Source organism: Centruroides sculpturatus, unplaced genomic scaffold (genome assembly GCF_000671375.1).
Source record: "Centruroides sculpturatus isolate CEXI.00-Female unplaced genomic scaffold, Cexi_2.0 scaffold992, whole genome shotgun sequence".
Classification (NCBI taxonomy): domain Eukaryota; kingdom Metazoa; phylum Arthropoda; class Arachnida; order Scorpiones; family Buthidae; genus Centruroides; species Centruroides sculpturatus.
In genome coordinates, this window is record NW_019385115.1 from 1 (window position 1) to 24,147 (window position 24,147).

General features: G+C 37.0%; 1 protein-coding gene across 1 annotated transcript; it reads right to left on the bottom strand.

Moving 5' to 3' along the window:
- Window positions 1–4,820: 4,820 nt before the first annotated feature.
- Window positions 4,821–23,794, bottom strand: LOC111634991 (transcriptional regulator ATRX-like). Its single transcript, XM_023379834.1, has 4 exons — window positions 23,529–23,794; window positions 15,515–15,562; window positions 11,306–15,286; window positions 4,821–5,061 (listed from the first exon to the last, which is right to left on the bottom strand). The coding sequence occupies exons 1-4, from the start codon at window positions 23,535–23,537 to the stop codon at window positions 4,936–4,938; spliced, it is 4,164 nt and encodes a 1,387-aa protein (XP_023235602.1). The 5' UTR covers window positions 23,538–23,794; the 3' UTR covers window positions 4,821–4,935.
- Between the last annotated feature and the right edge of the window lie 353 nt (window positions 23,795–24,147).

Consider the following 24,147-nt stretch of genomic DNA (forward strand, 5'->3'; position numbering starts at 1 on the left):
AAAATTAACTTTTTATTAATAAATTTCTAAAAGTTTATTAAAAACACAGTGTGTGTTTCCTTGTCAAGCAGACAAGTAAGCAAACCAACCATCTTTGGCTTTCTTACTTAGCTCCTTGACAAGGAAACACTCCCACTGTGTTAAAATACAAAAGGTAAAAACTTAAATTATGAAAAGACTAATTTAGCAGTTGTTAATAACCTGAAACTTTCATTAAAACCATTCATTTATATTTAAAAAAAAAAGATATTACATCATAAAACCATTTTTATTACCTTGTTAATAAGCGTCATTGCATATATCAGAAGCTCGATATCAGACGAATCCTTTTCGTTCAACAAATTCATGATATTGGACCAGGGTTTCACTCCTAAAATATTTATCAAGCTTTTGATTATTTTCTCATCTAAATTAATTTGATTAGGATAATTAAAAACTCTCTTTAAAAATTACAATTCATAGAATATTTTTATGCAATAATTTACTTAATTTACTAATAAATTTGGTACTTAAAACAGAATAAATGGCTTGTAATGAATTAACAAAATATTCAGATTGGAAACCCAAATATATAATCATATAGGAAGTACAATATCTAAATTTTCAACCTGATATTTTCTTCTAAATATATACAGGGTGTATCAATCAGTACAGCTGTTACAAACTTTCAGGAGAGATAGAGTACACCTAGACCATGGGAAATCACATAGCAATGCGCGGTCGGAAACGCTTTCCTGGCGCGGTAGTGACGACACAAAACACAAGAAAGGAAGGACACAAACAGGTTGAGAAAACACATTTATTATTCTTAGTACAGCAAAAATGAAAGAAGGTGTTTGAAATTACGACCCTGGGCCGCATCACGTCTCCTGCACTTTGAAGATCTAATGTTGTCGAAAATAAACATGTTTTCTCACCCTGTTCGTGTCCTTCCTTTCTTGTGTTTTGTGTCGTCACTACCATGCCACTACCATAAATTTCCGACAATGCATTGCTATGTGATTTCCCATCGTCTAGGTGTACTCTATCTCTCCTGAAAGTTTGTAACCACTGTACTGATACATCCTGTATACATATATGTGTATATATATAGGGATGAGGGTTTAACAGAGGAATCAACTTGATCCAATGTTAAGAAAACAAACTGTGTGAGAAGAAATCATCCTCCGCACAAAAATAACAAATTCTTCAACACATATTTTGAGTAAACTTTAATTTTTTACTTGTAGAGCAAGTTGAAAACACCTTATTTTCTCAGCAAATAAAGTATTGGAGAATTTGCTAAACTGTGTGAGGTTAGGAAAGAGAAAAGTGGTAAAAAGCAGAGGCAAGACAGATTTTAAACAGTGAAATTATAGTGTGGAAGTTATGTGACATTATCTTGTTCTTCTCATCTTTTGTCCTTATAAATTATATATATATATAATTTAGGATCATTATACAGTCAAACAGTAGGTTAATTATTTTCTCAACTATTCACTTTAATTTGCATATCACCATTGTATTCAATACAGCGGACTACAGAGGAACAAGCTAATTGAATGGACTATTTGACTTATTTATATATAAATATTGAACTCTGATTTGTGGTTAAAGATAAATAGATAAAATTATATCTTTAAACTAGACCTGATCAGTCTTTAAGACATTTTCTCAAATTATACGTTCTGATAATGCTTTTTAACTTAGTAGTCAATTGTTTTATGTATAATAATAATATGTAATATGATGGTAGAGTTATTACTTGTTAGAATCCAAAATATTTTGTACAAACTTCGAACTTTATTGATTAGTAAAAACTTTTGTACTTATAAGCAAAGAGAGAACTACAAGTAATTTTATGCGTGCAACAAGTTAAATAAATAAATAAAATATTTATGTGAGTGTAAATTTGTTTTTAAATATTATAAATTGTAAATATTTTTAATATATGCAAGAATATCTTTTGAAGATAATTAATTAATATTTGAAAGAATAATTTTCCATTATTATATTTACTCATAATTTGTTAATTATAACTGTATTGAAAGAAAGTATAATAGAAAATTTTCAGGATTTTCTGTTATACTTTCTTTCAATACAGTTATAATTAACAAATCTTGCAATAAATCCTGAAAATCTTGCAATAATAAAAGATGGATAAGAAAAAATTAATAGTTTAATTTAATAAAAATTAAATAGTATAGTTCAGAAAAACAAGAATTTTCTGTTTTAATGTAATTTATTGTAAAAATTGTTGAGATATGTTTAATATTCTTAGCATCTAATAATAATTTCTTTAGTAACTGAAACTAGTCAAGAAATTATAAGTAATGTAAATACTATACTTATGATTATATTTTATTGATATGAACCATAAATAAGTTGTGCAGTTCACCCACCCCCTTATAACACTGTTGATAATTGCGTTTTATAAGAATTCCATGTTGTACAAGTCACTTAGATTTTACAAATACGTGTGCTGGGCTGTGAACGGCTCACATATTTGTAAAATCTAAGTGACTCGTACAACATGGAATTATTATAAAACGAAACGTATCTATCGCATTATAGGGAGGTCGACTGTATTATCTCTATATGATTATACAAAATTATTTTCTTATATAATACAGTAAATATGAAATGATACATTTTTGTAACAACAATTATTAAAACAGTCAATAAATAAAATCTTTAATTATAAAAATAAAATTGTAATTTTCAACACATGAAATACTGCATACTGTAAGTGACATTGTCTGTTTTTACAAAACAAATACTAATGTTTAAATGTGTTTCAAGTGTCTGAATACAAATGAAATATTATTGAAAATACAGTATAGTGATAAGCTTATATGCATAATTTCTGAAAACATTTTGTTGTTATTCTTTTCAAAAAAAGAATTGTTTCTTTAAATTAACCACTTACTATTGAGACCTTAGTGGACAATTATTGCTTTTAGAAAGATGTTTTATTCAATAACATACATCTTTTTACTATATGCATTTGGCCCTCTTCAGTTGTACTATAAATTAAAGTACAGTACATGAAAGTTACAATTATACTGTATTTACAAATTATTCTAATGAGTATTTTTACAAAATTTTATATTATTACTAATAATTAAACTGTTTACATATAAAAATATTTTTTGTCATCTTAATTTTTTTCTTTAATAATGACTGGAGTTGTGTATTGCAGTGTTTTTCAACCTTCTTGAATACGCACCCCCTTTACAAGTTAAAAAATTCTGGCAACTCCCCAGGGCCATATTAAAACTATATCAGTGATTTTAAAAACTATGTATTTAATTTTCTTTCTTTAAATATCGATCAAAAAACCAATTGAACTGTAAAATAAACAGGCACAGCCTTCTCACTGAAATTCTAGATTTTTTTTATTGTAGTGTAGGACCTACAAACACTTGTCTTTTTCTTTCACCTGCGACCCCCCCCCGTGTAAGGCTTTGGGACCCCTCTGGGGGTTGCGACCCACAGGTTGAAAAACACTGGTGTTTTGTATAAACTGTACATATAATGATAAAAATAAAAAAATCTTATATAAGTAAAGCCAAACGACAATTAAAATTAAGAATTAAAGAACACACAGCCACTATTAGGTTAAGTTATAAAGAACTGGTTTATGCACATCAAAGAACATAACTGTAAAATAGACACAAGTAATATTAAAATTTTATGTAAAGAAAAAATTTAATAAAAAGGAGAATTGAAGATGAAAATTCTGTTAAATTTAAATGATGGTCTAAAATTAGATGTGTGTTGGAATGATGTTTTCTAATTAAATAGTTTTTGTAAACTACAACATATTAAAAAATTAAATTCTGATAGTAGTTACAGCTTTTGCCTTCTTGTACACTTTAAGATCAAATTTGTAAAACTTGAACAAAATATTTTTTAAAATGTAANACCGAGTTTGCTTCCGGAAATGGAAGATCACACCGCGACCCGAGGTCAAGCGAACCTCTGGCTCGATCCACTTCCGGCCGGTGTCTCGCCTCCGTTCGAGCTGGGAGGGTAAGAGAACCGGAAGCGACAGGATTACAAATCGAATAAGAGATTCGCCCACCGAGAAATCGATCCCTTGCCATGCATTAAAATCTCGTATTACCAAAAGTCTCTTCCGTATGCGCATTTTCTGCTTGGAAACCGATCGAACTTTGTGCACGCGTAAAATTACCACCCCTGGATATAACGCGGAAGTTCCTAAAAACACTACCTTTTTTTTTTTTTTTTTTTTTTTTTGCAGCGGCGTGTAAGGAATAATTAAAGTAAATGTATAAATTTCAAGTATAAACACACTGGAGAACGGAAAAGGAACAACGAACGGTGAGACCGAGGGGGTGAGGTCGAAGTTCATTTCTTTTTTTCGTCACATCCGGTTCCTAGTCGTAATTCTTCACTTCTCCATCGATATTTGCATTATTAGACAGGCTGAAGAAATTCGTTTCCTGTTTAACATACCGTTTCGTTCCTGTTTACCGCGAAACAGTCGTAAACAAGAAGGTCGTAAACGGAAAGAACGAGAGTTCAAAATACAAAGGAGGTTCCCGAATTCCATTAAAAACAATGCGAATTCATCAGTAAAAGTGATTTTTAAGTGTTTTCCCCACAAAATTCCTAAGTGGATTTGGCAATTTTAAGGAAAAATTCTTCATATACCTGTACGAATTTTTGAATTTTTGCATGTAATTTTATAACAGGAACCCTTTTTCGTATTAATTATTAATCTGTAATACCTCCGTTACTTGTTTTCTGACGTAATAAAATACTAGAGTCATCTCCCCCTCGGAATTAAATTCTGACGGGGGGGACGAGTCCTTCGGGATTCGACCCAGATCCGGACTTGGAACCGGTCTTTTGGGTTTACGGAGAAGATAAGGGGGTGGGAAGATGCGGAAGAGAAAGAAAGAAAAAGAAAAAATATAAAGAAAAGACTCACTTGTCTTGGATCCCATCGAACTCTTCGGCTTGTTCGTCGATCGTCGACTCCAAGTCCAGATAGTTGCCATAGTCCTTCTCCGACTCGTTGTACTTGTATACTTGCAAGGTGCAGTCGTCTAGCTGAAAATTACAAATTTATGGCTTAAAATTAATACATAAACGTGTTATTTATGAAATAAGATCGCGTCGCGTCGCGTGGCTCGACGCCAGAACTTTTCGAGCGTTGCGCCGTTCGTAAAGATTCGAACCTTCGTTAATTCTTCGAGGTAATTAAATACGAGACAAGCTTTGTCTTTGTTCGATTTTTCGAGTGATAGAGAGAGAGAGAGAGCTCGATAGCCGCTTCTTCGCTTTCGCGCTGTCGCTTCGCTTACGTGTCGCGCGCGTAGAAGGCGCGAAATTAGCCCATTGTACGAATAATAAAAGCGGGATGCTGTACCTGGATGACGTATGAAACTTAGGGAAGATTCTCCTCGTCACTTCTATTCGATTTTAGGGAAAAAAAAAGAAAAAAAAAGAAGAAAAAACACGAAAGATCCCGGAGACCCGTCGCGAGGGAGCACCCCCGGTGACTTACTTTGTGAGGAGGCCTGAGCAATCGGTGAACGCCCGTCATCTGGTTGACGAGAGGAATGTTGACCACGAAAGAAAAAAGAGGAGGTCTGGAAGGTTGAGGGAAGGGAGTGCAGTCGTTAAAAGGGTCTATGTCGTTCAGGTATTGCACTCGACACGTTAAAGTCGCCATGTTACGTGCGGGGCTCTGACGCGCCCGCGACGTCCTCTCCCGACGTCTGGCCGGTGGGTGAGAGACTCGGGGAGCATGCGCACTGGTTAGCGATGACGTCGCGGGCGGGAAATTCGTTCGTCGGATTCGAATCTTTATCCCGAAGTTTCCTATTTAAAGGAGGAAACGGAAGCCGAGAAGAATCGCGCGAGAGAGAAGAGGGGTGCGACGATTGCCCGCGAGTAAATACTACACATTCATATAGATGACGCTGCGTCGGAGGTAAGGGTAACGATAAACCGGAAGTGGAGCCGGCCGCAATTTCCGGCGAGTTCTAGAAAAGTAGAAGGTCATTATCTTCTAGGAGGGCGAGTTAGCGGTTACCTAAACTACCTGCGCGGTTGTCTGCAGCACGTATTACAGAAACAAAGGCAAAAATTCAGTCTTTGCGCATAAAAAAACAATACAAATTTGTCGCCATAACTTCGTCGTTTCGTCACTTTTTAATCGTTATTTAGTTATTATTAATATAGGTAAATATTTTGGGAAAAATATATATAAATATTTGAATTTAACGAGTGACGAATCGGGGGAAGGGAGGAAATGCATGAAGTGTGACGAAACGATGGTAAAAATTTCCCCGAAATACGAGTGTACCTGTTTTATTTTATCTTCTCACATTTGCTTGGGAAATATATTAATTTTTGTCACGATTTTACGCCATACAATTGTATTTTAATATTACTATTTTCACTTCACCAAGGCAGGAACTTAATTATCAGATTCCCAAACGGAATTCCGTCCACATAACTTTATATTTTCATATAACAAAATTTATACTAAATGAATATTTATAGAGTACGATATTCTATTATACGTCCATATTTATTTGTATAAGTTATAATAATAAATTCGCCTATACGTATTAGGTGAGGGGCTCTATATCGTTCAAGCGCACCAAATTTGGCACCAACATTCTTCGACACCCTAGAAAAAACACTGTGTGGTACACCCCCAATTACCCTAAAGTTCACCCCTCTTAATTTGTGTTTTGCAGTTTCATTATTACAATTTCCTATTGTTTTTATCACCCTCTCCCCACCCAACCTCATCAATTTCCACCCCCTCAAAAGCCCCAGCAATGCCGGACACATACAGTAGATTCGTTTTACGACCGCTCGCTTTACGACCACTTTATAACGTCTGTACCAAACGCCGTATCTTTTTGTTGGCCTCTTGGTATTTAACCACTATATTCACAGTCTGTAAATATACCGGTGCATTTGGTTATTAGATCAATCTTATATCGCGTAAATACGTGTAAACAAAATTTAAATAATTAAACCTCGTTTTACGACCGAACTGGTTCCTGCAAACACTATACTCTTAATGCCAGTAACATAGGCTAGTTCCTATTGAGTATTGTTATTAGCTATGTAATAACACAGGAGGTCGGTCTATTTAGGACATAAGAGAGGGATGTATTATGCAAATTTATACAAGTACTGTACATAGTGTACTGTACTGTACATGCAATACAATACTTCTCGTTAATTTAATGGCAAAACGTTTCTATTATTAATGGATAATTCTCCAAGTCGTGGGTGGGATAAAGGATTGTCCAAATGTAAATTTAAATGGCATTTTTACGCAAGGACACCCAGAGGAGAGGGCAAAAAATAGAGCAAATTGCTTGGGTCCAGAGGAATTATAGGCTCAGTTTACTTCCTCTGCTTTAATATAATAATTTAATTTGTTGTATGGCTCCTAATATATATATATATTTTTTCCCCAGGCTCTGGATGGCTCTGTTTACGAGGACCCACAGTGTTGGGCCCTAGTGTAGCCGGTCGAGTAGATAAAACCACTGAACAATGGTAGTTGGTCGTGGATTCACGCCTGGTCACGTGGAGTTTTTCGAGTTAGTAACACCTAAATAGGGGTCGGTTAAGTTAGGGGTCGGTTAGGTCCCATAGAATAGGCTGTGTCATGTTTTGATCTAACCTGTAAGCGATGAAAGTCGCGATTTCTTGCCAAAATTTCGCATAATTGTGACAAACTAACAGCGATAATCGCTAGTTTATTATTGTTTCTGGCAAATGTCGCTCGCTACTCGACACTCTGTCGAAAGTGGCAGCTGCCAAAAAAAAAGCATGGACTAATAAGAAACGGGACGGAGAGAGGGCGCTGGTATCGTCTATCGAATGGTCGTGACCTTAAGTAATTAATTAAACGAGAATGACGACGAAAGAGATTGAGATTAATTATTTACAACGATTCTAATTGTGATTAACGAGCTTTTTATTAGTGTTATTGCCTGTAATTCATCTCGTATGATTTATTAAATACTTAGTAATCCCCGATATGCGTGACCGGTTCAATTTATACGTGACGTGAGAAATTACTATCGAATAATGGATAAAGTCCTCCCCGTCTGACATTTATAAAAATTCCTATGTTATTAGTAAAGAAGATCGAACGATTACGAATTAAAACATTCATTTTGGAAAACGAGCGAATCTAAAAAAGATGTCCCCCGCTTTACGACCGATGACTTTAACCCTTCGTTTTTTGACTGAAAAACGTTGTATTTTTGTCAGTACCCGCCTGTGTTATTACACAGCAGTACCGAGCAATCCTTCTCACGATAGGAACCATCAGAAATTGGAAAAGGTCATCAGATAAGGAGGTATCAGAGCCGCATCCTGTATTGAAACTGTACTTCGTATGTGTATAGATAGGTGAGGAATAGAGAGCCTCAATAAAAGAGCTGCGATCTTGGTTATACAGTGATAAAGCGGCTTTAAATAGAACTGAATAAGGAAGCCAATGCAGAGTCCGTTTTAAATAAAATGAACAATGTCATTGGCTTGCTTATTCATCTCTATTAACTTGCCCATAGACCTAATAATAATGCATAACACGACTCACTTTACGACTATTCTCTAGATTTCTCTCAACACATAAGAGAATACAGTCATTTTCTTTAATGTAAAACGAAAAAAAATCCTCTTTACAAACATTCTTTAGACAGTTATTAATAATAAATGATTTGTTTCCTTATGATAAATAATGAATACTGTAAATTAAGGAAATTAATAACGTTAGTTTTCGATACTACATTAATCACTGTAATTAATTTATGATGAAAAATTTTCAAATTTATCGAATAATAATAATAAAATATTACCGCAATTAATTCATTTCACAACCCAAACAAGACAAAAAAAGCTGGTGTATTACCTAATTAAGTCAACTTTTAGCAGTAGATCTATGCTTCGTTTCTGTTTATCTTACCACCCCGCTTTTACGACTAGTATAAATTTTCTATTATTATTATTAGTAGTAGTAGTAGTAGCATCTTGGATAATTAAATTTCAGGGAATAGAGCCTTAATTCTTGATAATAACACTGAGAAAAACTAGGGTTCGATTTACGACGGCGGTCGAACGATTGTTTTCTACCAAACGATTGGCTCGTAATAACGGGGGATCACGATATATCGAATCATACGTGTCCAGAAATACGAAGCACGCTAATATTTTAAATATTACAGTATTTAAAAGTAAATTAATTTGCTCAAAATCTAAATGCAATGTTAAATACACGCGATCTAGTTTCGCGGCGCTACAATCGACAAGTTATTGTCCATCAAATAAAACACCAAGCCCACCAATTAGATACCGAGTGGTGACGGACGATGCCCGAGGCCCACAAGGGTTGGCTGATTACAGATGGACGGATCATCCCCGAAAAACTTCTTAGAGCTTTTAGACCCGTTCGGGGTCTTTACAGCAGTAGGCTGACATCTTAAGCGATCGGCCATTATATTAATTGGGTTTTTAGTATTATTTTTAGTGTTTGTAAGGCCTTGAACAAATCTTCCATTTTCCCACACTGTCAATAACATTTCTAATAGGTTTTTTACACGGATTTCTCAGTAACGTATGTACAGTAATGTGTAAAACACAGAACTTGGTGTAATGGAATAAAATGTCAACTATTTATTTATTTAAAAACTCGAGTAAACACAAGGGATATATCTGGGTAAAGGAAGGTAATTTATACATTTATCAAATAGAAAAATGGCTTTAAAAAAAGAACAGTTAAATTTGGAGAGTCGAAAACAAGAAAGGATTTCAATGACAGCAGAATCCTTGCCAAATCTTGTGTTAAAAAAATAAAATACAACAGAATTTAGAAAAAAAAAAAGATTATTTTAATAAAATATTTGAAATTTTTTTTTATTTAAAAACTAATCAATTATTAAAATTTTTATGATAAATAAGGTTTAAGTTTTAATAAAAATACAATTCTAGTAAGTTATTATTATTATTATTTTTATTTTTCTTCTGTTAGACAGAAAATATCGAACGACTGGTGCCAAAAACTGCCCGATATTGACGTCAGGATGACGTTAAAGCGCGTCAGTTTTGACGAAATAATTGGCTGAAAAAATTTCCGAAATAATCATTGGAGGATTAGCGATGACGTCAGAATATCATTGAAACTCAAAGCGATAAAACGCTACCTTCGCACACATGTCGCGATAGTAGACGTAAGCGACATCTTGCGACGAATAAAATTAACAAATAAAATTATTTTTTAGATTTAATTTCGAGTAAATGTGTAACGTTTCGTTTGTTTGGATATTACAGTTGACCCCCCCCTATAACACTGTTAATAATTCCGTTTTATATGAATTCCATGTTGTACGAGTCACTTAGATTTTACAAATACGTGTGCCGGGTTGTGACGGCTCACGTATTTGTAAAATCTAAGTGACTCGTACAACATGGAATTTATATAAAACGGAATTATCAACAGTGTTATAGGGGGGTCGACTGTATTTAGTGTATTCGGATACCGTTTGGCGTTCTTAAAGTCGATCTATAGAAACAGTCAAAATACAGTATTTTTCTAAGCCAGCAATTAATATTTATACACTATATGCGAAGGTTTTGTTTACTTTCTGTTTCGATTTATACCGTACCTGTGCAAAGAAATAAATACGATTTTTCACATATTAATTATACAGAGGGCCTATCATTGCCCGAAGATACCATAATAGGCAAAAACTGTGTTGTGACTAAGCGTATAATGTATACAGTACAAGGTATACATTGTAAGGTATAAAAAACTGGCCAACGGGCTGGTCACGTGGAACTTTCTGGGTTTTCTTTACGTTTGTAACACGTAAATAGTGCCCAGTTTCCTGTAGAAAGTCCTCCCGGGTGGCATCCCTGTATGTAGTGTCGCTTTGAACACAAGAAAAACCATTTATCCTATTTTAAGAGCTATATGCCATCCTTCAGTCAATCCTTTATTGCCTGAAAGATGGCATATTACTTCCTTCAGGCAGCATGCCAAGCTCGTATGGATAGCGGCACATAAAGGCATCTCCATCAACGAACAAGCTAACAAACTAGCTCAAAAGTAGGCCATACAATTCAAACATTACTCACTGCATAACCTACGAAGACCTCAACACTCTCATCAAGACAGACAACGGGAAACGTATGAACAATAGCTGGAACCATCCAAAAAACAATCACTAGTTTTGTCTGCTGTTATTTAGATAGTGTAAATAATCGATCATTTCGTTAATTCTGGTTAAATTAAAACAAATTGCAGACTCACCTTTTGCTTCGGACTCTTCAGTATCTGCCCGTACATAGCTTGAGGTTTCCTTATTCTGACTGCCCCCGAATCGATCTCTTCTGTATAATGGTGAAGTTGAGGATTCATGGCCTTGCCCCCTCGAATTCTGACAGCGCTCGAATCTATTTCTTCCGTGTAGGATTCCAATTGGGGCTTTTGAGGTTTAGATTCGTGAACCTTGACTGCCGATGCTTCTACTTCTTCCAAAGCGCTGGTGCTGCTATCACTATCTTCTGCTGCCTTGTCTTTTTTGGCAGTTTTCGTCTTCTCGGATGATTTCTTGAAGCTGAACGGATCCTTTACACTTGGACTGGCTAACTGACCCGTACCGGGACTAACTGGTGAAGGACTACCTAGCATCTCGTCGATGTCTTGAAATTTCCCGATAAACAGAGTTAAATTATTCTTCGCTGTTTCCTTCTTCTCGTTATCAGATTCTTCGTCGGTTGTAGCTGGTATTACCGTTACCTTTTCTTGTTCGTATCTGTCTTCAAAGTCTTCGAAAGTTTCCGGTTCTTTACCGTCTCCACCCAGCAGTAGTGAATCTATATTTTTCAGATCTCCAATGAATTTATTCGCGCTGCCTCTTCTCTTAAAATCCGAATCTTCGCTATCTCCCAAATTTTTTGACGACCTCCTGGACGATGACACTGAAGAAGGTTTGCTTTCTTTTTCGTTTTCGGATGCGGAAGATTTCCTCCTACCTTTTATCTTTTCTTCTAAAGGTTCGGCTTTTTTCTCTACAACTTTTTCTTCTTCTTCCTCCTCCTCCTCCTCTTCTTCTTCCTCCTCTTCTTCCTCCTCTTCGCTAGAGCTTTTTGGTTTTGCACCAGCTTTGCAAGGAGTAGGAGTACGCAGTTCGTCGTTTTCCGAATTTTTTATGTGAATGACAGTAGGAGATTTCTGAACTGAAGAATCTTTTGGTAAGCTCAGATTAAATACCGCTACCGGTTCTTCTCCTTCATCGTTAGTCGTAGTACCTTCTTCATTGGCAGTGGCTTCGTAATCCGTAATCTCTTCACCTTCGGTCTCATCTTCGGTTTGATTCATATACATTTTATATCTGGGAATACAATCGAACGATTTTCTTCCACTGAATATTTCCGAAACGTAATCCGTTTCTTCTTCCTCACTCGAATCTCCTCCGCTAAATATTTCTGCCACGTAATCTTTGTCGTCATCGGTAGAGCAAGCTCTTACTAAAATTTCCGGATTCTTGTTAGTTCCCTGTAAATCGTCTTCTTTCTGGCTAAGCTCGCTGCAAGTGGATTCTCTCCTATCCGATTCTTTCTCTTCCTCCGTAGAAGTTTGATATTGAGAACTTTCTTGAGATTCCGACGTTCTTCGCTGAAGACTCTGCATCTGTTCGATCAAATCGGCCTGAGTACTATTGGGTTTTCGTACGAAAGATTGATTTTTTCCAAAAATTTCACCTATAAAGTCTTTTTCACTCTCTTCGGATGATTTCCTCAAAGAAGATTGGGACGAAGTTTTATTCAAGTTTTCCATCTGCTCAATAAATTCACTCTGGCTGATTCCCGGTTTTCTGACGTAAGAGCTACTCTTCCCAAAAATTTCATTAATGAAATCTCTATCGTTTCCCTCTGAGTTTTGGATGGAGGATTGAGAAGAGGTTTCGTCTGTAGAATCCTTTTCGGTATCTCCAGATAATTTTTGAGGCACACTAGAAGATGATTTTTTTACTCCTTCTCTCTGTTGCAAATAATTCATCCCTGGTTTTCGTACAAATGATTGGCTTCTCGAAAATATCTCTCCTACGTAATCCTTTTCTTCGTCTTTCGAGGAAGATTCTGCTTGCGATGTATTTTTATTCATAATTTCGTTAGCATCGTCAGTTTCGCTCTCTTCTGAGGACGACAGGGAAGATTCTGACGAACTTTTCGTCACGGTTGTTTTTATTTCCTTCTCTTCATTACCTTTCCGAACATAAGAAGGACTTTTGCTGAATATCTCCCCCACAAAATCCCGATCTTCTTCAACAGGTTTGGATTGAAAACTCGATTGTGAAGCATTTCTTCCGAATATCTCGGAACAAAAGTCTTTTTCGTTATCCGTGGACGTCTTCCTGGAATTTCTTTTGCTGTCTTCTTCGGTTTCTGTACTCTCATCCGATTCTTCTTCCGAACCCTCTTGTCCACTAGTTTCTGCATCTTTCAGGTTATTAACCATTACTTGGCGGCTGGAACTTTGTCGTTTGGGAAGAGGAAGATTAAACACCACATTAGTTTCCCCGGGGCTGCTTGGTATGGAACTAATAGAACTAGAAGAATCTTTTCTCTGCGAAATATCCGCATGAATTTTGTCTCTTGATGCGTTTCGGGAAGACGAATAAAGCTCCATCGTAGGTTTCCTAGCTATGGGTATTTTGGAATCCCTTTTTTCCTCGTCTTTACATCCTTTAGCCGACGGTCTAGGAGGAAGTTCTTCTAATAACTTTTCTTTCGAACCTCTTCCTCTTTGGCTTTTATCATCATCTAGAATATCTTCCCTAGAATTTCTTAATTTTCTTCTAGGTCGACCTGCCATAGACGTTCTGCTTCTATTCAAATCTTCAGATTCGTCACTAGATGAAGAATCTTGAGTAGATCTTCGAGAATCCATCAAGTCCGCGGAAGAGTTTCTCGACGTTTCATCCAGTAAATTATCTTTGCTTCCTTTATATCTCTTATCGTTGGCAGAAAGTTTATTGTGAGAATTACTCCTCGAAACATCCATTTTGCCTTTTGATTCGCTTCTTTTTACGGGACCGTCTACCATCTTGCTCCTGGAATTAGTCTTATTCAATGCTCCGTCACACTTTGGTCTGGAAGGTGATCGTGGTAAACGACTGATCTCGTCTTGGCCATTTTCTACATTGGCTTCGGTTGATAGAGAAGATGACGACTTTTTCTTGGCCTTTTCGTCCTTCTTCTTCAGATAATCTTCTAGTTCTTTCTCGTCCAAGTTCATGTTGAGTACGGACTTGCGAAAATCCTTGTTGACGCTCTTTTCTTTTTCTTGAGTGGGATTTGGAGAAGTGTCTCGTGAGAATGCAGTCCCCGAATCGTTTTCGATTCCTAACTGACTGGGAGATTTGGAATTTGGAGACGAAAGAACAGTTTCTTTATTGGCATCCGGTTGCACGTTCAACGTAGTCGGCCTGACAGCAGTAGTTTCTCTGTTCCTGTAACCTCTAGGATTGGTATATTTGTTGTAATATCTATCGAAATAATTTGATGTTGGCCGAGAACCGGAATTCTGCCTTTCCAGCTTGAATGAAGCATCACTAGCTTCAACTTGAGTGCTGGCATCTATCTTACTTCCACTTCCAGGAGAAGGGCGTTGAATGAAAACAACTGAAGATATAGTAGTAACATTGTTGGTATCAAAAGGACCAGGTGAGGTAGATCGACAAACTAGAAATCCTTCGTCTTCGCTTTCTTCCTCGGTCGAATCACTAGACTCGGATGAGAAATCAGCAGGTACCTTCTCATTAGTAGTAGATTTCGCATTTGCCTCCGACTTGGATGCTGTTTTTTCCTCTTCCTTTTCCTTCTTATCTTCGTCAGCCAAATTTGGGCCATCCTGACTCTTAGATCTGGAAAAGGATTCTCTCCTCTCACTAGCATCCTCTCGACTACTAGAGCGTGAGTAAGAGTTGTAATTGGGAGTAAAGTTGGCTCTCGACGTGTAACTAGCAGCGGTACCATAACTCGGCCTTCTATCTTGACTTGCCTTGTTGAAGTCGGAAGTATATCCGGAACCTCGATAATCCGACGTGTAACCAGTTTTCCCATAATCGGAAGTGTAACCTCCTCCTTTACTATAATCCGAAGTGTAACCGGAACCACCATAACTTTTATCCTTAGACGTAGAATATCGATTCCATGTTGGTGCACTCGATCCGTAACTTTTTACCGAAGGTGACAATCCTCCACTATATTTCGTGTAACTTGGAGTCTGTAAGAAATTGCAACCAGTTAAAGTTATCTGAGATTCTAAAGTGTAATCTACCCAAGCAAGATATTACTTTGTTGGCATTTACAGCGAAATAACAGAGGTGGAAGGGTTTATGTAAGATAAAACAGGGCACATTTCGCTACAATTTTAAATAAACCCTTCCATCTTAGGCTGAATAACCGAGTAAATATCTCACTTAAGTATTGTATAATCAATAAAGTTACATACCGAGGATATATTTGTATTTCTCCCTCCATAGGAGTAAGCTCCCGGTCTCTGTAAGTAAAATTAATATTATTATTATACAGAAATCGAAATAAAATAATTTTTCTATTAAAAATCGACGAAAACAACCGAGATTACACCAGAATAAACAATTACTCTATCCCTCTTTCACCCACACGTTTCGTTTATAAATAACTGGATTACGTAATTTCAACTTACACTTTTTTTAAATGTAATTTCTGTACGTACTGTACGATTAATTATTTTTTTAACACCTCACACCTCTAACCTTACACGGGAGGATTCCGTGTAACTTGTCATATGATACAATACAAATCTCTAGTTAATTGTTACAAGAAAAATTATATAAATTAAGGAATTTTTGACTGTACGAATTACGAAAATCTTTCTCTGACAGTAGATCTTTTGTGTGGTAGTCGATTATTACATAATTAAATGAATGGTAGCATTGTGTGTTTGATATGTGTGTAATCGATTGTTTTATTAGTCGTTAAAAATTTTAATTAAAGGAAATTATTTTATGCAGATACGATACGAAGAGGAAATATACACGTGTATAAAACTTAAGGACATTCGTAGGCGAATAGAGAGAACTGTATAGGACTGTATATTACTCGACGTCTAACACAGGTTAATACACAAATATAATTGTAGGATTTTACAAATAAAAGAAGTGTTTGTTAAAAAAAAAAAAAAAGTGGACGTGGGTGGAGAATAGATGGAAAGTGCTTGACAATACCCGAGCGGAGACGGTGGTGCGTTACGCTATTTGGCAAAAAGGGACAATTGCCTGGAGCAAAACAGGACAATTTCGTGTGGAAAAAAGGACAATTGCCTGGAGATTTCGTGGGGAAAAAGGACAATTGCTCCAGGCAACTGTCCTTTTTGCCCATAGCATAACACGCCACTATTCTGGAACAATTGCAAGAAAACTTTGGTACCAACGAGCGTAGCGTGCGAGCTCGTTGGTACCAAAGTTGGTACCAAAGCGTGCGAGCTCGTTGGTACCTAATTGCGAGCTAGAAGATCGTCAAGAATGCGTTAGATGCCGTAATGTCAAAGTGTGCCTTAAATTAAACGACAGATAATTTAACTGGCACGATTTCTTACGAATAGAAAATAAACAAATTGAAGTTAATTTAAACTCAGAAGAAAATCGTAGCCAAGATTTTACCTGTTAACAAACATAGGACGCGTAGGCTCATCTACATAAATAAGAGTGGTGTCGAATCAGTGTAAGCAATATAAAAATGGACCAGGCATTCTCTCCCCTTTCTGTCCTTGAAAGACACCCAATTTTGAAGTATATATTCTCTACGAATATCTTATTTTTTCGGGAAATATTTCATGGCGAGCCAAGGGTGGCGGGAAGTAGAACAATTTCACGCTGTCTTCGACATTGCCCCCCGATAGAAATAGACTAGACATCATTCATTTGTCGTGCCAACTAGATAAAGGGGACGTTAGACCCTAATGAATTTTGTCTACGACACCGATTAATCGAACTGCTACACTACAAAAAGATTGCACCCATCACAATGAAACTTTGCATGCTCGACACCTGATTTCTCCAAATGACCCCCAAAATTTTTACATTTTCGGACTCGGGAGACCTTGATACGTGGAGAAATTCAAAAAAATTCGGAGATTTTTCTATATGTATGAATGGGGGAGGGTGCCATTTTGTTCACTCTCTTCGAAGATCAATAACTCCCGTGCTTTTTGTCAAAAATTTATAAAATTTTGCAGGGTAGTTTGCGTATTAGGGGCCTTGATAATGTTATGTTTTGGTGGTTAAAGATCGAGGGAGTAGAGAGATAGAGGGGTTCGACTTAATGAAGGTTTTACTCATTATTAGCATTTAATAATGAGTATATTTTAATAAAAATTTCAGATAAATAACAGGTGGGGCCACTCGCAATTTTAACTAGTTTTCCAGGAAAAACAGGCAACTCGTTGCTAGATTTTTTGGGCTACAATTTGAAGACCTATAAATCCCATACTGTCTGTCTGTCCTTCCTTAATCTTGAGAACAGAGTTAGATAGACGAAAATTGAGACCAGTGATCGAAAGCATAGGGTCATGAGGCCCAGATTAACTATATACAATCGTCTAGTTTGTATTTGAAGTCACGTTATTTCAATTCAAATGTTTTCCTAAGAAAGGAAATAGATAGACGACTCTACTGCTTACAGGAAAAGTATGATGTACAGGGGCAAGCCACTATTAATTTGATGCGGCGAACATATATTTTATATTAAATAAATTAAAAATATAACCCTGCATTGTGACCATGTCATAATATAATAATTTCTTTGTAAAATTTCACATCAGAGATAATGATCAACCTCCAATGATAGAATAACAGAGAAGTTTAAATAACAACAATTGAATATCAACAGATAAATAGAAGTTAAATAAATATTTTGCAAGTGTTAGGCAAAATATTTTGTATTTATTTAAAAATAAAACATTCTAAGTAAATATTAAAAATAAAATCAATCGTTTCGAACTTTCGTAATGGATGAAAACGTTGTTGTTGATCACTTCTTTATCTGTTTTCTTCCCTAATAATAAACCGATTTTCCTGAAATTTCGTAGAAACATTTCCCCCTAATACACACATCTCCCTACAAAATTTCATAAATTTACGACAAAAGGCACAAGAGTTATTAAAGTTTAAAGATGTGCCCCCCACACACAAACGTACAGAAATACCCCTAAATTCGCTTGCATTTCTCTACGTTTAAAGGTCCTCTATTACAAAAAAAATGTAAAAAATATTGAGGAATTTTCCTCTGTTTTGTATAAAAGTAGGGAAAGTAAAAACACAAAAAGAATTTTCGTGTCAGAGGTACGTGAATCGTGTGTTATGTACAGTACAGTACACTTGATTGAATTACAGTACCCGAAGCGTGGATACAGGAATATACGACATTTAGTAGGTAGAATTTTAGTCTACTGTGAATCTAGAAAGCTTAATTATATACGCTGTTTTATATTTAGATACATTTTATTTATATAAAATGATTCGGAATAGAAAACACTCGAATGATTATGCGCTAAAAATAGAAATAAATCGAGATTTCTGTGTTTACTTGGCATCGATTTAACTTGCCAAATTTCTTACGTGTGGTCACTAGAAGTTTCTTTGTTTAGAACTTATACGGTGCTTTTACAACCCCTCCTCCCGCTTTTACGACTAAATTTTTTGATCGTGTCTTTTTTTTCCTGTTATTTTTCACACAAAATCTATAGTAAATTACGACACGATTTACGACAGTTTTATGAGAATCGATTAAGTCGTAAAAGCTGGGTTCTACGCGTGAAAGAATCGTAAAAGTGTGATTTTAAAGCGTAGAAGAGTCGTAAAATCGGGGTTCTAACGCGTAAAAGATTCCGAAAAGAGAGGTTCTAACGCGTAGAAGCGTCGTAAAAGCTAGATTTGAACACGTAAAAGCGGGCTTCTAATGCGTAAAAGTGGGTTTCTAGCGCGTAAAAGATTCCTAAAAGCGCGCTTTTAATGTGTAGAAGTGTCGTAAAAGCGTTTTCTAACGCGTAGAAGCGTCATAAGACCCGGGTTTTAACACATAAAAACGATATTATAACACGTAAAAGCGGGCTTATAATGCGTAAAAGCGGGTTTTTAGCGCGTAAAAGATTCCTAAAAGCGGGCTTTTAATGTGTAGAAGTGTCGTAAAAGCGTTTTCTAACGCGTAGAAACGTCATAAGACCCGGGTTTTAACACGTAAAAACGATATTATAACACGTAAAAGCGGGCTTCTGATGGGTAAAAGCGGGTTTCTAGCGCGTAAAAGATTCCTAAAAGCGAGATTCTAACTCATAGAAACGTCGTAAAATCAGAATTCTATTACGAAAAACCGTCGTTAAAGCGAGATTTAGACAATTTCATCGTTACGAACGAACAATAGTAAAGTATTGTTCCTTCCGAGACGTTTTATTAAATTTGACGAGGAATGAAAAATAGTGAAGAAGAGGAATAAGAAATTGAAGTATAGATACACTTTACGACGTTTTTTTTTTTATTATTTAATAAACAAATTGCATACGAAATGGAATTTCGCAACATTTCTACGTAATCTGCTTGTAAAAGACACACAGACGTACCGTCTGGAATCCATAGACGTAGTGTCTACGACGTTTATGTTTAGAAGTAACAAGGATTATCTGATGAAAAAGTTTAAATTACCAACTTAAATATATATTAAATCCAAAGAGTTTTAATTAACGTAATTTTAAAAAGACACGTAACAATTAAGTATTGTGACGCCATCGGAATACCGGGCTGCAATTTATTTTTTTGGGGGGGGACTGCAAAATGATCGATTGCTGAAGTCCCAAATAAAGTTTTGCCTTATAATTGGCATGGCTTTTTTGTAATTCGTCTGATTTAATTGTTACTGACTCCGCTCATTGGCGAAGGTCATAGACCTAAAAGCATCATTCTCTAAATTAGAACCTATCAAATTGTTATCTCAGACTATAAAAATAGACAAATTGTTACACTGAAATGATTCTATGACTCATTTACTCATCAAATTTTGCTGTAGAAAATTCATATAGGCCTATACACAGAGGGGTGCAAAAGTAGGTACAAGTCGACCCCCCCTATAACACTGTTGATTGTTCCGTTTTATATGAATTCCGTGTTGTACGAGTCACTTAGATTTTACAAATACGTGAGCCGTTCACAGCCCGGCACACATATTTGTAAAATCTAAGTGACTCGTACAACATGGAATTCATATAAAACGGAATAATCAACAGTGTTATATGGGGGTCGACTGGTACAAGTAAAACCTGTATAAACCGCAGTGTTTCTACGAATTTTACTGGTTTAGGGAGGTTCCGCTTAAGACAGTTTTTTACCTTATAAATTCTTAATTAAGTGAATACACGCTTCAATTAAAATTACGTATATCAATTTTAATAAAGACGAACGTGTCCCGAAGAATCATCGTAACGTTAAATCTTTCCGTAACGTTCATTACTTTCGTCGTCACTCGCGAAAATCGACGTAACTAATCGTCTTTAACTCGTTATTTATTTATTTACTCATCTGCTATATAATTGGGTTGAACGCAGGAAGTGACGTAAGTCGTCCGGCTATTAACAGAGCAGACTAAGCTTAGAAAGGGAGGGGTGGCCCGTTTTCTAGGAGCACTTCTTAAAAACACGTGTTTCAGAAAGGGTGCGCAGCTCGTGCAGGAATCGAAATTCGGTCCGGTGCTACTGGCCAAAGAGCGCAGCGGGTCGAACCTTGTTTTAGTTCTGTCGGCCAACATCCGACTCGACAATTTTAAAAATAGAAAGGGCGTCTGGAACGCGACCGCTCGGCCCAAATCTCTAGACTTTCGGATCTTGGCTACCATCCCCTCGTCGAAAATTTACATTTTCCTCCTCCTCTTCCTTTATTTCTCACCACTTTTCTTCCTAAAATCCCTTAATATCCCCGTCAAAAATTATCACCTTCTTCCTCCCCCTCCATCTTCTCCTTTTCCTCTATTTCTCATCCCTTTCTCTCCTAAAATCCTCTTATATTTCCATGAGAAATTAACATCTTCCTCCTCCTCCTCTCTTCCTCTATTTTGAATCTTTTTCCTTCCTAAAAACCCCTAATATTTCTAGTCAGAAATTAACATCTTCCTTCTCTATCTTTTCCTCTATTTCTCATTTTTTCCCTCCTAAAATCACCTATCCTCTGTCAGAAATTATTACCTTTCTCCTCCTCCTCCTCCTCCTCCTCCTCCTCCTCCATCTCCTCCCCTTCATCTATTTCTCACCCCTTTCTCTCATAGAATCCCCTTATATTTCCATGAGAAATTAACACCCTCCTTCTACATCTTTTCCTCTATTTCTCATCCTTTTTTCTCGTAATATACCCCATCAGAAATTAACATCTTCCGCCTCCTCTTCTACTTTTCATCCCTTTCTGTCATAAACCCCACCTACGAGGGTCATAGAATGATGGATAATTCTCGAAGAACACCCTTGGTGGATCTCTTCTTACCCCCCTCCATCGTTGTTTTGCCAGTGTGTTAAAGAGTGACAGAGGTAAGAGAAGCAGGTGAGGGGCGGATTTCTACGACCTCGGCCAAGCTGCCAATTTAGTACAAATGGGTCGACGACCCGAGATTCGCTTTTGTTGCTCCGTATATAAATAAGAAAAAGAAAAAAATACGGCGGCCATCCCTTCTAAAATGCAATTTGGCGATTTTTCTCTTCTAAAGTTTTATTTCTCGAAACCACCGGAAAAGTGCAGTCACCCCAAATATCGGGCGTTCAACGGCTCGTTATCCTACGGGCAAAATGTCACCACCACCAAATAGGGGGACCCAAATCAATCTTCTGTAAGAAAATCTCCTCCGAAGTGAGGTCTCCTAATTCAAATTTGCCTGGGCTCCACGGAAACACTGGGATGTTGCAATCAAACTGTAGAGTATCCTCTCCCACTCCCAATTCCTCGTTTATTCGGTACTAATCCTCCTCCCAACACGTGATCCGAGGGAGCGATCTAAATTCTTTAAAGAGAGGAATGAGGTCGGAGCGTGTGGCAGATTGTCGATTGTTCGGTCGCTGACCTAATTCCGAATTCATCCACTTTTTCTTCGCTTAGAAATTCCTGCAACGTCCTCTTCCTCTACGTAACAATACAAACTAGGAGGGGGGGGAAGGGAAGATAAGTAGGGAAGTTGCAACAATAATAATGTGAAAGGTTGCAAGTTTCTCGCCGCGGCAGCAGCAAACGCACAGAACGTCGGCGCGGCTTGTCGTTTATTTTGAGATAGTGGAACTGTCGAAGAGGACTACGTCACCGTTGCCTTTGCCAAATTTTCGAACGACCTTGAAATCTCGAAAAGACGCGCGGGGGAAGAAGCCGGTGTTTTCACCAATCGTTTAATAGAAGTGACTAAGTGTCGGGTGTAGATCCAACACAAAGGTCATCGAGGATTACAACGTTAAGCTGTCTTTCCTCCTATTTCGGAGGAAATGCCACTTCTCCTGTCGACTCTCGAGTCTACGGGAGAAGACACATTACACACGAATTGCCGAAGTGTGATTTTTTACGTCAAACACTAGCCAAATTGCAGAATTTGGTACGGCTCCACCACTCCAGACTTATGTGACGTTTGTAACACTTTCTAGGTTAACAATGTCAATATGACTTACCCTAGTAAATAAAAAAACAAATTAAAACCCCCCTAAACTTTCGTTCTATCGTTAAAATGTATAATACTAGAAGTCTTGAAAATGGTTTTTTTTATAACCTCAAACAATTAGATTTCCCGTGTTTACAATGGCATTTAGTGTTTCCTCAAACACTGGAGAAGGCTCATAAGTAAATATTTTACTTCGTATATGTGTTTACAAATGGAGTACTTTAAAAAATAAACAAATATTTAATTTCGTAATACTCTACTCTTCCTAATTTTTACATTATAAACAATACAGTAAACTTGGTGATGAAATTCGTAGAGAATCTTCTGTACCGTCATTCGAATTCATCTTGTTAGCGACGACGCGCAAAGACTTGGCGTCACCGCCCGATGAGTAATTTTTTTTATGCCCCCCCCAAAAACGTATTTCTGAAAAAATTGTATATAAAATAACAGTTATCGAGACAATTGAAAGGAAGAAAATTTGAATTTAATTAAAGAGAAGCGATAGAAATCGAGACTTTAATTGGAAAGATGGCTATCAAATGACGGTGCGGATCACTTACAGATTTCGATTGACCATCGCGTTTATAGCCACCGTCTGAAGGAAATTCGGTGAATTTTTGCCAATAGCCGATATTATTTTCGATGGGGGCAATTCGACCAGAAAACCGACAATTTCCGGTTACGAAAGGTCAAAAATTGACCCCTCTCGGTTATACTTGCCGGGAAGTTTCTCTCGCCGATTTCGAGTGGGAAAATAGTTACTCGGGTGGGCCTTTTTTGATGTTAATTAGACAGAAACGAAGGGTACTTACGTAGGGCATGGCAGTGGAGAGAAAAGAGGGCGATGTCTATCGGGTTTTTGTTGTGTCGTAAGCACGACGACGATCGTCTCGACTTCGTTCGTAGAAAAATGGCGTTTCCACATCAAACGGACAGTTTTGGAGGAAGTAATTGGCAGAATACCCAGCCGATACCGCTACCGTTCCGATTATTTTGGTGAGAAAGAAGCGATTTTGTTCGGCCCAACGACAGAGCTGCGACGTACAGTACGCGCGCACACACCTCTACCACTTGGCAGCCATTGTGGCACGGGGGAGGAACCGGGGCTGACGATAATTTTAGAATACGACTTATCGTGTTGGAAACGTTCCCGCCATCCACGCGCCTTCTGCAGCACCGTTTAATTAGGCCTTTCTTCCTTCCCGCGCCGTTTTCCACCCAAAAAAATCAACGCTTTGGGATCGCCCCTTTCCCCTTTCTCTCTGTTATCCGTCTCCACTTCGTTTTCGTTTCGGATAACCGGAAATAGGAAGCGAGGTAGTCCCTATCCCGTAAACCACACTAAAATCCTTCTGCACCCGTTTATTCGGCGACCCAATTTTAGTGTAGTTTCGCCCGGTTGAACGCCCGGAAATTCGGGATTGGATGTCG